Below are 13,836 nucleotides of genomic sequence, written 5' to 3'. Positions count from 1 at the left end.
CGGGTCCCTGAGGAACATTTCAGATGGAGCAGCATGTTACTGCATGGGCCAAAGAATCCAGATGCAGCTAAAAGAGGATGATACAAGTCTCTTATATACATATATAAATATAATTGTTTTTTTTTTTGTTTTTTTTTACAAAAAACAGTAACCAACATAAGATAACAAAATACACATATTTACACACACACGCAAAACAACCCGGACTGCCTCAATTAACAAATATATACAACATTGTATTCACAATTGTTTTATAAATGCAATACTTCAGAAATATATATTTAAAAAAATAATAATACATAAAATAGAAGGGAGGAGTAAAAACTGTAAACTGTTCCATTTGAAAAATATAAAGCATCTCATTCAGCCATCACTAAAAACAAGGGGCTTGTGAAGATTTCCAATTGAGTATTATCACTTTTTTGGCTGCAATCATGTCTACTGTAGAGCCTGTTGATGAGTATGGGGAAGAGTGTCAGTTAAATTCAATCTATGCAAAAATAGCCAGACTGTGGTCAGGCTGAATATTAATTTTTTAAGCACTAGAAAACAATTAAAAAATGTTAGACCAGAAAACACAGATTAGGACAAAACCAGAATAAATGTGCCAGTGATCACATAAGATATAAAGAAGATATAAAGGGAAATATTTGATTTAATCTAGTTTTGGAATAGGGAAGACGATGTATAACTTTGAACTGGATTAATTTATACCTCGAATTTACCGAACAAGTCTTTATTCACCCCAAGGCTTCTTCCCAGATCTCATCAGTCACTTCATCGTTCAGTTCAGTAGACCAGACTGCTTTAAGGTGCTCAGTGCATGCAGATGTTGCAAAAGCACAAATAAAGCAAGATACCAAATGTCTGGTTTCAGGATTAGAAGATAAGAGACCATGAGTAATATGATTTACAGGTTTATTTATAAACAGTGGAATATTTTTCTTTACATAATTTCTAATTTGCAAATAACGGAAAAAGTAAGACTGTGGGAGTGTAAACTTACTTTTAAGTTGTGAAAAAGATGCAAATTGATCTTGATACAGGTCTCTTTATGGGGTTTCTGCTTCTGGGAGGCCTACTATAGAAGTAGAGAGTATAGAGAGTATAGAGTCTTTTTCTATGCAGGCCTCTTTTAGATGCTTATTTTCATTTCCATACAAGTCTGAAGAGCCTCCCCAGTACACTGTCCCCAGTCTCCAAAAGTACAGTCAGTCTAAGTGGATGTGCTCTGAAAGCACTCGACAGGATTGTTAGATATTTCTGTTTAACAGCCACTAAACCAGAGAAGATGACACGTGTGCCTCGTAAGCCGTCATATAGTATATTGGCTCAGGTGCAATTGAATCACTTTCAGAGTTTTATGATGGTCAGTATCCGCTTACCATAAAAATGATTTAAGATTGCAGCTAAACTGTCTGTAACTTCTTTTAAACAACCGCTATTTTATTGGTAGCAGACATATTGGTGTAATTTTAGTTCTTTTTTTATTTTGATTTATGTTTTATTTTTATATTTTTGTAGTCTTAATTTTAATTGAAGTTTTAGTCATTTTTTACATGCTTTTGTAATGTTTAAATATTTGTATATTGCTTCAGTTTCTTGTTATTTCAGGTTTTGTTTGTCATTTTTGTACTTAAACTTATTTTATTTCAGTTAGTTGCCAAGTTGCTCATATTCATTAATTTAATTACATTTTTTTATTGAATCTTTATTTCATCTTTTAATATAAATACATAGTATTAGAGTTTTTAATAGTTTAGTAAGCAATAACAAAACTGCTTCATAAAGCACTCTCCTTAGTGAATGTGTCATGTAAAACCTTTTTTATGTGTTTATTTGTATGCAAAATTATGCATGGAGATTGTAGCACAGTCTAATTTGCATCTTAGGTCTTTAGAAAAAAACAAACAAATATTTACACTATTAGTCATATTATACTTTTTTCTTTCCTTTCGTTAAACAATAAGTTAATTTATTAGTGGCTGTATTGTGTATGTTGAAAACAAGCATACAAGCAGTGATTATCACAAAATCAACCCTTCAGAGTGGTGCAAGACCCCTCTTCTTTGTTTTCTGATCACCCTGTCAGTGTTTATTTTCCAAATAATGACCAGATTACTTAGTTTTTTATCATATTTAAGCAGGTTTTATTCTCTGTGCATTGTAAACTAGTATATTTATTTTAGTATTTCTGTAGTATATAGCATGCACTATGTGCATAATATGCAGAAATCTGCATGTGATCCCCAGTGACCTACTACATTTGCTAAAATGAACGATACATAAAAAATTTGAATGCTGCATCCCATAATGTAATGCAGTTGTTTTGAACTTCCAGTGTTATGAATGATTACAACTCTTTCTCGGCTGACTAGATTGCCAAAAGTTAAGACATTTTTAAACAAAGTTACATGATGCATACTGTTTCACATATTATATTACACATTCACATATTTCACATACACTATTATGGCAAATAGCAGGCAATATATTTTTGCACAGTATTCTGTGTAAGTCGTGTTGTAGAATCCTAAAATGAGAGTACACTGGCATGAGTACATTTAATAAATCATCTGAGCGAGCAGCGCATGTCGGAGGTTCTGCTCTCTTGCTGTCCTCAATGATAAACACACTCTTACAGGCTTCATGTGAATGCTGATAAGCACAAGTTGTTGTGAGGGGACCAGAGAGAGGGTGAAGCACTCAAGGCTCTGCATCCCGTTGCATTTGTGTCATATTAAATGTGATATACAGAGGGGTTCGAAAGTTTGTAACCACAAAATAGGATTTAATGTTATTGTTTCTTTCTTCCATTAAAGCACACGATGTTATTTTGAACACTGCTGGAGCACATGATCATCAGGCTTTGTACATGTCAGCATCAGTGCTGCTGTCGTTAAATCAAAAGAGAGACAAACTGAACACTAAGACTTTCTGAAATCAGTCTTTGCAAATGTTATTTTATAAATAATATATTAAAAATGGTGCATTAAATGAGTTTATGTTCTCCTACACTAGCAATTAAAAGGGCACACTTATTTATTATTAGAAAAAAAAGAAGTAATATATTAAAATAATAAAGTAACACAAAAATATTGGAAAGTGCTGTCTTTCTTTCTTTCTTTCTTTCTTTTTTGTGCTCATTATAAGTTTGACTCATTGGGCCCTATTCTAATGATCTAAACGCAAAGTGTAAAGCGCACGGCGCAGGTGCACTCGGGGCGCTGTTCAAATCCACTTTTGCTATTTTAACGACACATGGGCACATGGTCTAAATGCGTTGTCTCTATTCTCTTAATGAGTAATGGGTGTTATTTTGGGCGTAACGTGCAATAAACCAATCAGAGTCTCATCTTCCATTCCCTTTAAGAGCCAGTTGTGCTCGTGCCATGGCGGATTTGCTATTTAAATGGCGGAATTTGGCAAGCGCAAAGACAGAACGCATCTCTGAGATGAAATGGAGCTGCTCGTGTGCGAGCAAATTACTCCACGTAGGCATATATATATATATATATATATATATATATATATATATATATATATATATATATATATATATATATATATATATATATAGCCTACAAAAAAAAATCTTATGCATTGCAATTCTTAAATTTTTAATATTTGGAATGTTTGTGTGCTGCTGTGTGTCCCTGTGTTTAATAAGCAGCGTGTACGTTCTTTAAATAACAAAGAAAAAACATTACGCCAGACTTTAGACCAGGTTTGAGCTGGTCTATGGCGCAGTCTATTTTCAGCTCCATAAAATAGCAATGCGCCTGAACACACGTCTTTTTTAAACCAGCACGTCCATGGGCGCAAAAATGAGCGCAAATGCATTTGCTAATTAAACGACGTTGCACAGGACGGAAAGAAACAACATTTAGACAGGAAAATATCAAGGAGATATGAGATGTGAACTGTAAATCCCCTCCTAAAACAGAGCTGTATGGTTATCATGCTTTGGAAAGTCCTCCCTTCTACAGCCTGCAGAAGTGATGTGATAATTATACATACTGTGACAGTTTAAGTCTGTGGGTGGTTTTGTGTGTGTAATACAGTTACACACCCTTGTCTGTATTATACTTCATTACCCAGGAGCTCAAAGTCGGGGATCGCTACAGACGCATTTTACCATCAAACGAGGGAAGGAATGAGTGTTGCTCACAATGTTTCCAAAGTCCTTATCAATCTCTTGCCTTTTGCCTCTGCCACTCTCCACAAGTCAGATGGAGTCCGTCTCCTTCACGCACTTTCATACACTCCAGGTAAAAATAGGCCCTGATAGGTTGAGATGTCACTGCAATGCTGTTCGCCCCCGGCCTCTTAGCCTGAACCAGATTCTGTCCTCCTGCTGATTGTTGTATGGAAACAACTCTATTCACATTACAAATATTTCATGGTATTTTAATGTGCTTGTTTATATTTTTGAATTTAGATTTAAAGGCCTTTTGAATTTAGATCACCCTCAGGCCTTTCAAAATGTCGTGGAGTCGTGGCCTAATGGTTAGAGAGTCGGACTCCCAATCGAAAGGTTGTGAGTTCGAGTCCTGGGCCGGCAGGAATTGTGGGTGGGGGGAGTGCATGTACAGTTCTCTCTCCACCTTCAATACCACGACTTAGGTGCCCTTGAGCAAGGCATCGAACCCCCAACTGCTCCCTGGGCGCCGCAGCATAAATGGCTGCCCACTGCTCCGGGTGTGTGCTCACAGTGTGTGTGTGTGTGTGTTCACTGCTCTGTGTGTGTGCATTTCGGATGGGTTAAATGCAGAGCACAAATTCTGAGTATGGGTCACCATACTTGGCTGAATGTCACTTCACTTTATAGATGAGTTTGTTTCTTCATCGATTGCTGTACAGTTGTTTCAGTTGTCACATCAGTTGTTTCTTCAACAGATTTGGAGAAATGTAGCATTGCATCACTTGTATACCAATGGATCCTTGCAGTGAATGGGTGCCGTCAGAACGAGAGTCCAAACAGCTGATAAAAACATTACAATCATTTACAAGTAATTTCACTGGAGAAAGTAATATCATGGATAGAGGACCTGTATTTTAAGAAGCATTTCGTAATTCAGCTCTCAGTTTTTGGTGATGAAATCTAGTAATTTAAGAAAGTCTTCATATTAAAAAAGCCGCAGTAATATCAGACCCACATTTTCACAGAAACGACTGAGGATCTTCCAAAGGTAATTCATTATTTCCGGTCACACTTGACAGACAAACTGGATGAATGCAAGAATGACTAGCTTGGCTTAGAAGCACTTTACCGTGAACATTTGCGTCATTTTCACATCAGATGTTATTCTGATCCACCCCAGACTGCAATCAGAGTCAGACATCATTCCAGATCCTATCGTGACTGGAATTGGGAATAGCTAGAGAATGAAGTCAGGTTAGACTTCAGGAGATTCAACACTGACAAAAACAACAGGCTCTGTGTTCACTGCTGTTTTTCACTTAACCAGTGGTTTCATCTGTTTGTATTCCTGCTGTTGTTTGTCTTTCATCCTGTTGTGGCATTTCTGTGGCAGAGAGCCTCATCCAGTTTGAGTTTAGGCATATGTGCTATCTGTCAATAGCACACTGATGAAGGGGTGTATATTCAAGTTGCTACAGTACCTAAGTAACAGTGCCAAGTCCACTGTCATAAACCAAAAGGCGGCTGGATGATTGAAAGCAGACATTAATCAGAGGACATTTGGCCATTTTACTTGGCTGATTAACGGAAGTTTTACCTACCCTTTTAGTGGAAAACCCATATTAACTGACTGACAGATGTCAACCATCAATCACATGGTTGTTTCTTTTAAAGCTACAGATATCACACTGCTAGATACCTTAGTGCAATGTGATTGACAGGTGAGTGGGTGGTACTTCGGTATTGTCTGGGACTCATCTGAATGGATTAGCATAATACCTCACCAATAAAATGTGCATGTGTTTTCAGCAGCTTTCGAATGTGGTTGAAACAGATTAATCTTGAGATATTTCGAATCCCGATTAGCTGTATAAAGTGTGGTCCGGTTTTAATGGGTTTTATATAGTTTGGTGTTCTTGGCTTCTTAATCTCTTATTATCCTATGTTGTCACCAAATCTTGATTCATGTATATTAGGGATTTTTATACCTGAAATATCAAGCTACTGTATCGTTTTAGATATCAGAAGAAAATGTGTCCCTTTTTGCTGCATATAGCTGATTGTGATTGATAATTTGTTGATCAGGGACTGTGCTCGACTGGTTAGAAGTGTGTTTCTGACAGCTTCTCCTTAAGACTCCTTAAGTCCTTGAAATAGATGAAAGAACATTGTCCTTTAATACTCTCAGGTGTATGTGAAATTGCAGTGTGATGTATATATGTGTATAAAAAATATTTGTAATTAAAGCTCAAATTAAAGCTCAGAGTGTGATCTATGTTCATTATATAACTGTAACTTCAATATGTTTTGGTCAGCAGCTAAAATAATAGAATTTGTGCCTGTGTCCAATTTTTTGGGAATATTTGAATTTGATATGAGCTCAAACATTTCTTTAAAAAAAAAAAACAATCATATGAGTCCATCTAATTCTTAAATGTAAAAAAATTTGTTGTTAATTTTTATTTTATTTTATTTTTTTAATTAATGTCTTTTAAGAAAACCATCAGAGACAAAACATGACGATGAGGATTCGGTGGGGTTATTATATTTTTCTAAAATTTTGTGCTTTCATCTAACTGCACTGTGTAAATCATTTCTACGTTATAATTTTTCAGGAGCGATAAGAGGGATGTTGTTCAAAAAACAAGGAATGGGAGGCAGTATGTGATTGGATTACATGGAATTCATTACTGTCAAATGTTAACTTGTCATGTCGACCTACATATTTACAGGGTTACCTCACATTAACTCTGCCAAGATATTTGCTTTGCTTATTAAAATAAATTCTTATTGTGAGTGCCATGAGAGATTAACTGAGCGTAGCGTTTTGGCTCATGAGATTTGATGATTAAGATGCTGATGAACTGTAATCTTTTATTTTATATGTTTAACGCTCTTTGTTTTTCTGTGGGTGTGGAATTGGCAGTGTCTGTCTCATTTATCTGTTTCGTTTGTTTTAGAAAACAGATTGCGTTCTCCTGTGTCATGGACAGATATCTCTTTGCGTGTGTTTCGTTGTAGGTTTTCAAGGAAAAATTCACACAACAATGAGGATTTTTATCATCATTACACACCCTCGTGTCATTCCAAACCCTTATGACTTCATTTTAGAGCTGCTCTTTTTAATGAAAATAGACTGTGATATAAGGATTGGATTCAGAACCAAATTTTTAACATCTCTGTTTGCATTTCACAGATGAAAAAAATAATAATACAGATATGAGGTTGAATAAATGATGTAAAAATGTGAACTATTTATGTAACCGACAGTGGAATGTCAAAGAATAACTTCATTGCTTTCAGATCAGATGTGGAATTTTCCCGAATTTCCTCACATTGACTGTTGTTTTCCTGCAGATTGAGATGTCTGGTGAAGCAGCTGGATAAGGGGGAGGTGAATGTCGTAGATCTGAGAAAAAACATTGAATATGCCGCATCGGTTCTGGAAGCAGTGTACATTGACGAAACTAGGTAAGTGAACGCTTGGCTTTCAACAGTCTCACGTATAAGGTTGCCAACTTCAGCGGTGGAAAAGAATTTACACTCTTTTGTTCTTTATACAATATATGCCATTTGAGATTTTGGTGGCAGGTGACAGCATACTATGTTGTAAACAAAATCAAGATGCTTTTCAGCGTAGTACAGCATATGCCTGTTAGCTATGATTTTGGCTTATGAGTTCATTAAATCTTTGAATGAGTTTTAATGGCCTTGTAAAGTGTCACTTACTATTACACATATATCAGTTTAGCTTCTACCATGGCAATTTATAACACTGCACTTAAAAAACAAACAAACAAACTAGAGCTGAAACAACGAATCGATTTAATCGATTAAAATCGATTATTAAAATAGTTGTCAACTAATTTAGTCATTGATTCGTTGCTAAATAACTTTTATTTGCCGTAAGCGGCTCATTTCGTGCATATTTCAAATCTGCGGTGACCAAAGTGTGGCAGTAATGAGCCACCGGAGGTTTTACTCAGCCAGTACAACAGGAGAAGTAGCGAATAGCCAATAGCTGGCCTTGTTTTATGTCACGTGCTTCCCGAACAGCGTCTCTGCAGCCATAGACATCATATGATGTCTATGTCTGCAGCATTCAGCGTGATGTGGGAGTACTTTACATTGAGCCTTTAAAAAAGAAGAGTAACCTGTAAACTCTGCACTACTGCACTGTTTAAGGGGACGTTCACATATCGCGTCTTTTGCGCGCTCAAGTTCGTTATTTCCAACACCGCACCGCATCGAGTTAAAAACATTTCAACTTTTCAGAATGCAGCAACCGCACCGCGGGTCATGTGACAAGAACTAACCAATCAGCTTCATCCTTTACCGTAACAACGTTAAAAGCTCAGTCAAGATGAAAGGAACAGCTGATCATAGTTGTATATGGATTTCCATTTTGAAATAAATTTAGTAGCAGAGCTACTGCAAGCGATTTTTTGAGCTGCAAATCCATTTATCCTTTGCTGAAATTTCCGCGTCTTCAAGGAGAGAGCACGTCATGGTTGCTTAGCAAAGGCAGACGCCTCAGGGGCACTTCTGCGCGAGCGCTTTGGAAAGAAGGAGAAAGCGGTGCGCCTAGCGTTTTCCACGCGTTTTTAGGCGCAATTTGTGAACTAAGACTTTCATTTGTGCAGATTCTCCAGTACAATGTTGTTTGCAAATGTTTAGTCATAAAAGCTGATAACATTGCTTTTTAACAGTTAACATTTAAAGCTTTACAAACATGTTCTGTGATCAGTTTGTCGTTTACCAGTTCAAAATTCAGTCGTGCAGCCTAATTATGACTGAATGAGAGAGGTAAATGTAGATATTTGAAATGCACTTTTTTTCTAAGTATTATTCACTGCTCTTTTTCACACAGCAGGTTTTTTGTGTGTGTCCTATTTTTTTTTCAGGACAACCTTCTGAAGGATTTTACTTTAAATTGTGAGTTCCATTCAGGTTTCATGCCATTGGCACTTTTTTTGAAGGATTGTTTACAATTTCACAGCAAACGCTATAAAGCTTTTTCCCAGTATATAATAAAATACATTGCACTGCAATTTTATTCTATAATTTTATTTTATTTTATTTTATTCAATTTATTTATTCAATTTTATCCTTATTCTTCGTGAAAATATGTTCTGAAAGATTCCTTAATAAGCTTTGTTCGGGATGTTAAACTACTTTAGGAGCTCTAAGGACTGCCATGATGAAAACATTATTTGAAATCTCCTTGTGAAATTTGCTAGAGTATGGGTCAGTGTTCTGATTGCAGAAGAGTTCGACAAAGGATTACTAACACAATAAAACAACTCCAGGTATATTTTTGATTAGGATATGACAGTGCAAAATGGTGAAAATCTCTTAAATCTATGCTGAATGATAAAGACCATTTATTAATAATTTACTTGGGGAAAAAATGGAAAAAACTAAAATATAAGTACATAAACCGATTAATCGATTAATCGTAAAAATAATCGACAGATTAATCGATTATCAAAATAATCGTTAGTTGCAGCCCTAAAACAAACAACTAGCTTTGAACCAATTTTCACTCCCAAATAAATACCAGCAAGTAATACTTAATAATTTTAGAAGCAGAAAGTCTAAAATATTATTTTCTTGATCTTGAATTTAAGCAGCTTTAATGATTTTAGCTTATATACTGTGACGACTGGGGCAGGGCCGAGAGCTGTGGGAACGGAGCGAAGATGGTGGAGTGATTGGGAAATGAGCGACACCTGCTCGACCCACCGGTCTCGACTCCCACGGAGGAGATCGGAAGGATACAAAAGAGGAGCGGCGACAGTGAAGGACCAGAGAGGACCAGGCCTGGAATTTATTTTCTGTTTGATTTTTGTTTGTGCGCGACAGTAGTCTGCTAGGGGCTGTCGCGCTGTTTTGTGTTTGTTTTGTAATTAAAGTTTGATTTGAATGTCCGCCGCTTCCCGCCTTCTTCCCAGGTTTCGGCACCAGTGTAATACATTAAAATTTCATTATCATGGGAACCGGCGGACAATAAATTTGAAACTTAAATTACAAAATAAACACACAACAGCGTGACAGCCCCTCGTAGATGACTGTCGCGCACAAACAAAAGCAAAACACAAAATAAAGTCCAGGCCTGGTCCTCTCTGGTCCTTCACTGTCGCCGCTCCTCTTTTGTTTCCTTCCGATCTCCTCCGTGGGACTCGAGACCGGTGAGTGGAGCAGGTGTCGCTCATTTCCAATCACTCCACCGGCCTCGCTACATTCCCACAGCTCTCGACCCCGCCCCACTTGTCACATATACTTATATACAACTTATTAAAGTATTTTTTACAGTGTAAAGATTTTTAACTTTAAAGGGGTAATATGATGCGATTTCAAATTTTCCCTTCTCTTTGGAGTGTTACAAGCTGTTCCTGATTAGATAATGTCCCTAAAGTTGCAAAGACTAAAGTCTCAAACCTAAAGAGATATTCTTTATAAAAGTTAAGCCTCTTCCACGCCCCCCTAAAACACCTTGTTTAAACAAACCCCCACACCTCTACATCACTGTGTGGGAAGATTTGCATAGCCCGCCCAAATGTTTATGCAAAGAAAGAATGCGTAACTTTTATTCTCTCTGTAGTATTGTTTCGTTGTGAAAGCAAAACTACTTCGATTGGCTTTCCAAAAGAGTAAACAACTAAAAAATCTAGAAATCAGTAGTTAAGTTGTATCTACAACACCAGAACAGTTCAACCCAAATATTCAGATGTGTGCAGCGCATTTCATGGAGGACTGTTTCCTGAAGCTGGGAGAGTAGCCTATAATTCCAGCTGTTCTGACTCGCAGCCTATAAGTATGTTAAAGAATTTGCCACTGATGATTCAAACGCGAGTTTTGAGCAGTGTAGAGAAGCGCTTGTTGTTTGTCATTTCTCCAATCACAAAAACAGTTATGTTTTTTTTGTTTACGTGGCGCGATGCCACACAGCGCGCAAAAGACAGTATAAATCATTATAATCAGTAATTATGTCTCCAAAGGATGCAACAAATGGCAAGTTTATAATGGGTTTTATTGTTTTTGTCTCATCGCACCGGGGACATGGCATGACAGTGTGGCAAGGGAAGTAACATTGCCGTCACACGATTGAGGTATTCAGCCAATCACAATGCACTGGATAGCTGGCCAATCAGCATACACCTCACTTTTCAGAATAAAAATCTACGCGTTTCAGAAAGGCGGGGCATAGGGGAGAAACAATAATGTAAAGTATGTGGAAAATGTTTATTTTTTTTTTTACTTTAGACCGCATAAATGCATTTCATTACACCAAATACACAAAATAATGTTCTTTTTTAGGAACGTCATATGACCCCTTTAAATATTTACAGACAGTTTTTTTATATTTTAGACATTAATGAACATATCATCACAATTTAGACAAAATGGTAAAACCCAACAGATAAAAGTTGCTGTTAATCACTCTTGATTTTTCCTTGATCTTTATTTTTGATCTTGATCTTTTTAAAAGAAATTAATACTTTGATTCAACAGAGATGTGTTAAATTAATCACAAGTGAAAAAACTGTTGCATTGCGCCAATAAATGCTGTTCATTAAAGAAACCTGAACAAATTGCAGTTTCCAAAAAAAAAATTAAGCAGGACAAGTTTTGACATGGGTAACAATAAGAAATATTTCTGAAGCAGTAAATTTCTGAAGGATCATGTGACACAGAAGAATGGAGTAATGATACTGAAAACTCAGTTTTGAATACATTTTATTGAAAATACAATGAAGTTATTTTAAATGGTAATGACATTAAACAATATTACTGATTTTACTTAATAAGATAAGATAATTAATACGATAGCATAAGAGACAAAAAAACATTAAAAATATTTTTTACATTTTAATCTGTAATTTTATTCAAATTCAAATGCATTCTCAGTTGTTTGCGAGTAAAATGCTAAAATATGGGACAAACAGCATATGGATTTAACGGGTCAGTTCTGCCTTATGAAGCTGATCTGTTTCATTTCTTCCTTATCATTTAAGTATGCATCTAGTTTTTTTCTAGATAATAAAAGCTGCTTGGTTCTCTTTCTTTCTCTGTTTTTTACTTTGATGGAGACCATGGCAAGGGTGCAACACATATAAATGGTATGAGTGCCCTTTCCCTGAAGGATCTAGTCACTTATGTTGTTCAAGCATTCTCATCTTTATTTCCAGCAGTTAGCAGGAGGTGTTTCATATTCGTCTAAAGAGTATTCATGTTCAGCTCGCTCCCTCCGGAAGTCAGCCTCACAGTTATTCGGCAGAGCTGCGCGTCCCATGGGCCCTCGATCCTAATTAACCAAGACCTAGAGCTCTGTTGCTCGGTTGTGCTACAGACTGATGTGTACAGAGCGCTAGCGTTGTCCCACTAGAACCCTGACATCCTCTCGTTTGATGGACTTGTGTTTAGACAGACTCGGCTATGGCTAATTACGTTTTCCTAATGACAGGCACAGGATGTATTTCCATGGTAGCAGCTTTGAGCAATTTTAGCTTGTTACTGGAACTCGGCGAATATTTGTTATGATAACGTGTCGCATTTCCTGTGCCGGTCGGGCTTCCTACGTAAGACTGAGCAATAACAATCGCTATTCTTTCTGCCGCATTCAATTCTCAGGAAAAGCTTATTTATTTAATCTTATGCTGGTTGCTTAAGGTACTTCAGTGTTGAATACTGGCTTTCTCTCTAGTAGAGCGAGGGCAGGATGAGTCACGGCACTATGAGTAAATGAGCAAGCGGCTGTGGAGACGGTTTCTTGCTTTCTGTCTGCACGTACTCGTAAACAGCACCTTCAGTTCAGAACATCACACAGGTGTGGAATTGCATTTGGGTTAATGGTCACAAAAACATGTAGAGATCACATTTGACCATACACTACTACTTTGTATAAAAGTATATGTGTAATTCTCTTTCTCTCTCCACAAACATCACACAAATACACACTTCTTAATAAATAAAATAACTTAATAAATAAAATAAAACATATTTTAGAACCATTACAATTTTTTATTTCAAGTGTTCATTGTCGCAATGCAAAAAGTCTTATCGTTTCTGAAAATGGGCTGTATTTTCTTTAAGGATTTTTTTTTTTACTTGGGTGTGATATATGACTGGGACATATTCCTGACAGGTTTTGTGAGGCTCATCCTATTACAACCCACATAGAGAGCCAAAAATAACCCCTAAATACAGTATTCTTAATCTTTATACATCAGTTATTGCACATTCCAGTGATTGTAACACCCACCGACGCACATTTGAATGTAGACTGCAGCCTCCTATGGGTTTTCCAGCTCTGTACTTCTGATTTCCACTGATGTTTTCTGATACTGTCACTTGAGCACAGATTCCATGTTCACCGATATAGTTCGACCACATGCAGATATAGGTCGAACAGACTATAGCTTTTCAATTACCAAAGCTGATTTCAAGAGAACAGTGTTGACAGATGTCATGATGGTGATTGTTTTATTTACATATGTTATTATTTATTTTTCTGTTTGCAATATTCATTACTCAATATTTGAAAGCAAAACATTGTCAATTCCACTTCCAATTGCACAATTGCTGCCAACACTCTTCTGCTTCACACACTAACATTTAATATTTATCTTGGTAAAGGTCATGCTGTGGGCTCTTCAAAGCAGCTGCTGTAGGCTCTTTGTAGTAATGTC

At 36.6% G+C, this 13,836-nt stretch overlaps 1 protein-coding gene across 3 annotated transcripts in view; it reads left to right on the top strand.

The window, feature by feature from the left end:
• LOC132095482 (dual specificity calcium/calmodulin-dependent 3',5'-cyclic nucleotide phosphodiesterase 1A-like) overlaps positions 1-13,836 on the top strand; it is a 66,774-nt gene that overhangs the window by 34,518 nt on the left and 18,420 nt on the right. For all 3 annotated transcript variants that reach the window (XM_059500531.1, XM_059500530.1, XM_059500532.1), the window contains one exon: positions 7,502-7,615. In XM_059500531.1, coding sequence (XP_059356514.1) covers positions 7,502-7,615 — 114 coding nt within the window. The remainder of the gene's footprint in view (positions 1-7,501; positions 7,616-13,836) is intronic.

This window comes from Carassius carassius, chromosome 19 (genome assembly GCF_963082965.1).
Source record: "Carassius carassius chromosome 19, fCarCar2.1, whole genome shotgun sequence".
NCBI lineage: Eukaryota > Metazoa > Chordata > Actinopteri > Cypriniformes > Cyprinidae > Carassius > Carassius carassius.
Note: the sequence above shows the minus strand (reverse complement) of the source record. Positions and strands in the feature narration are given on the sequence as shown.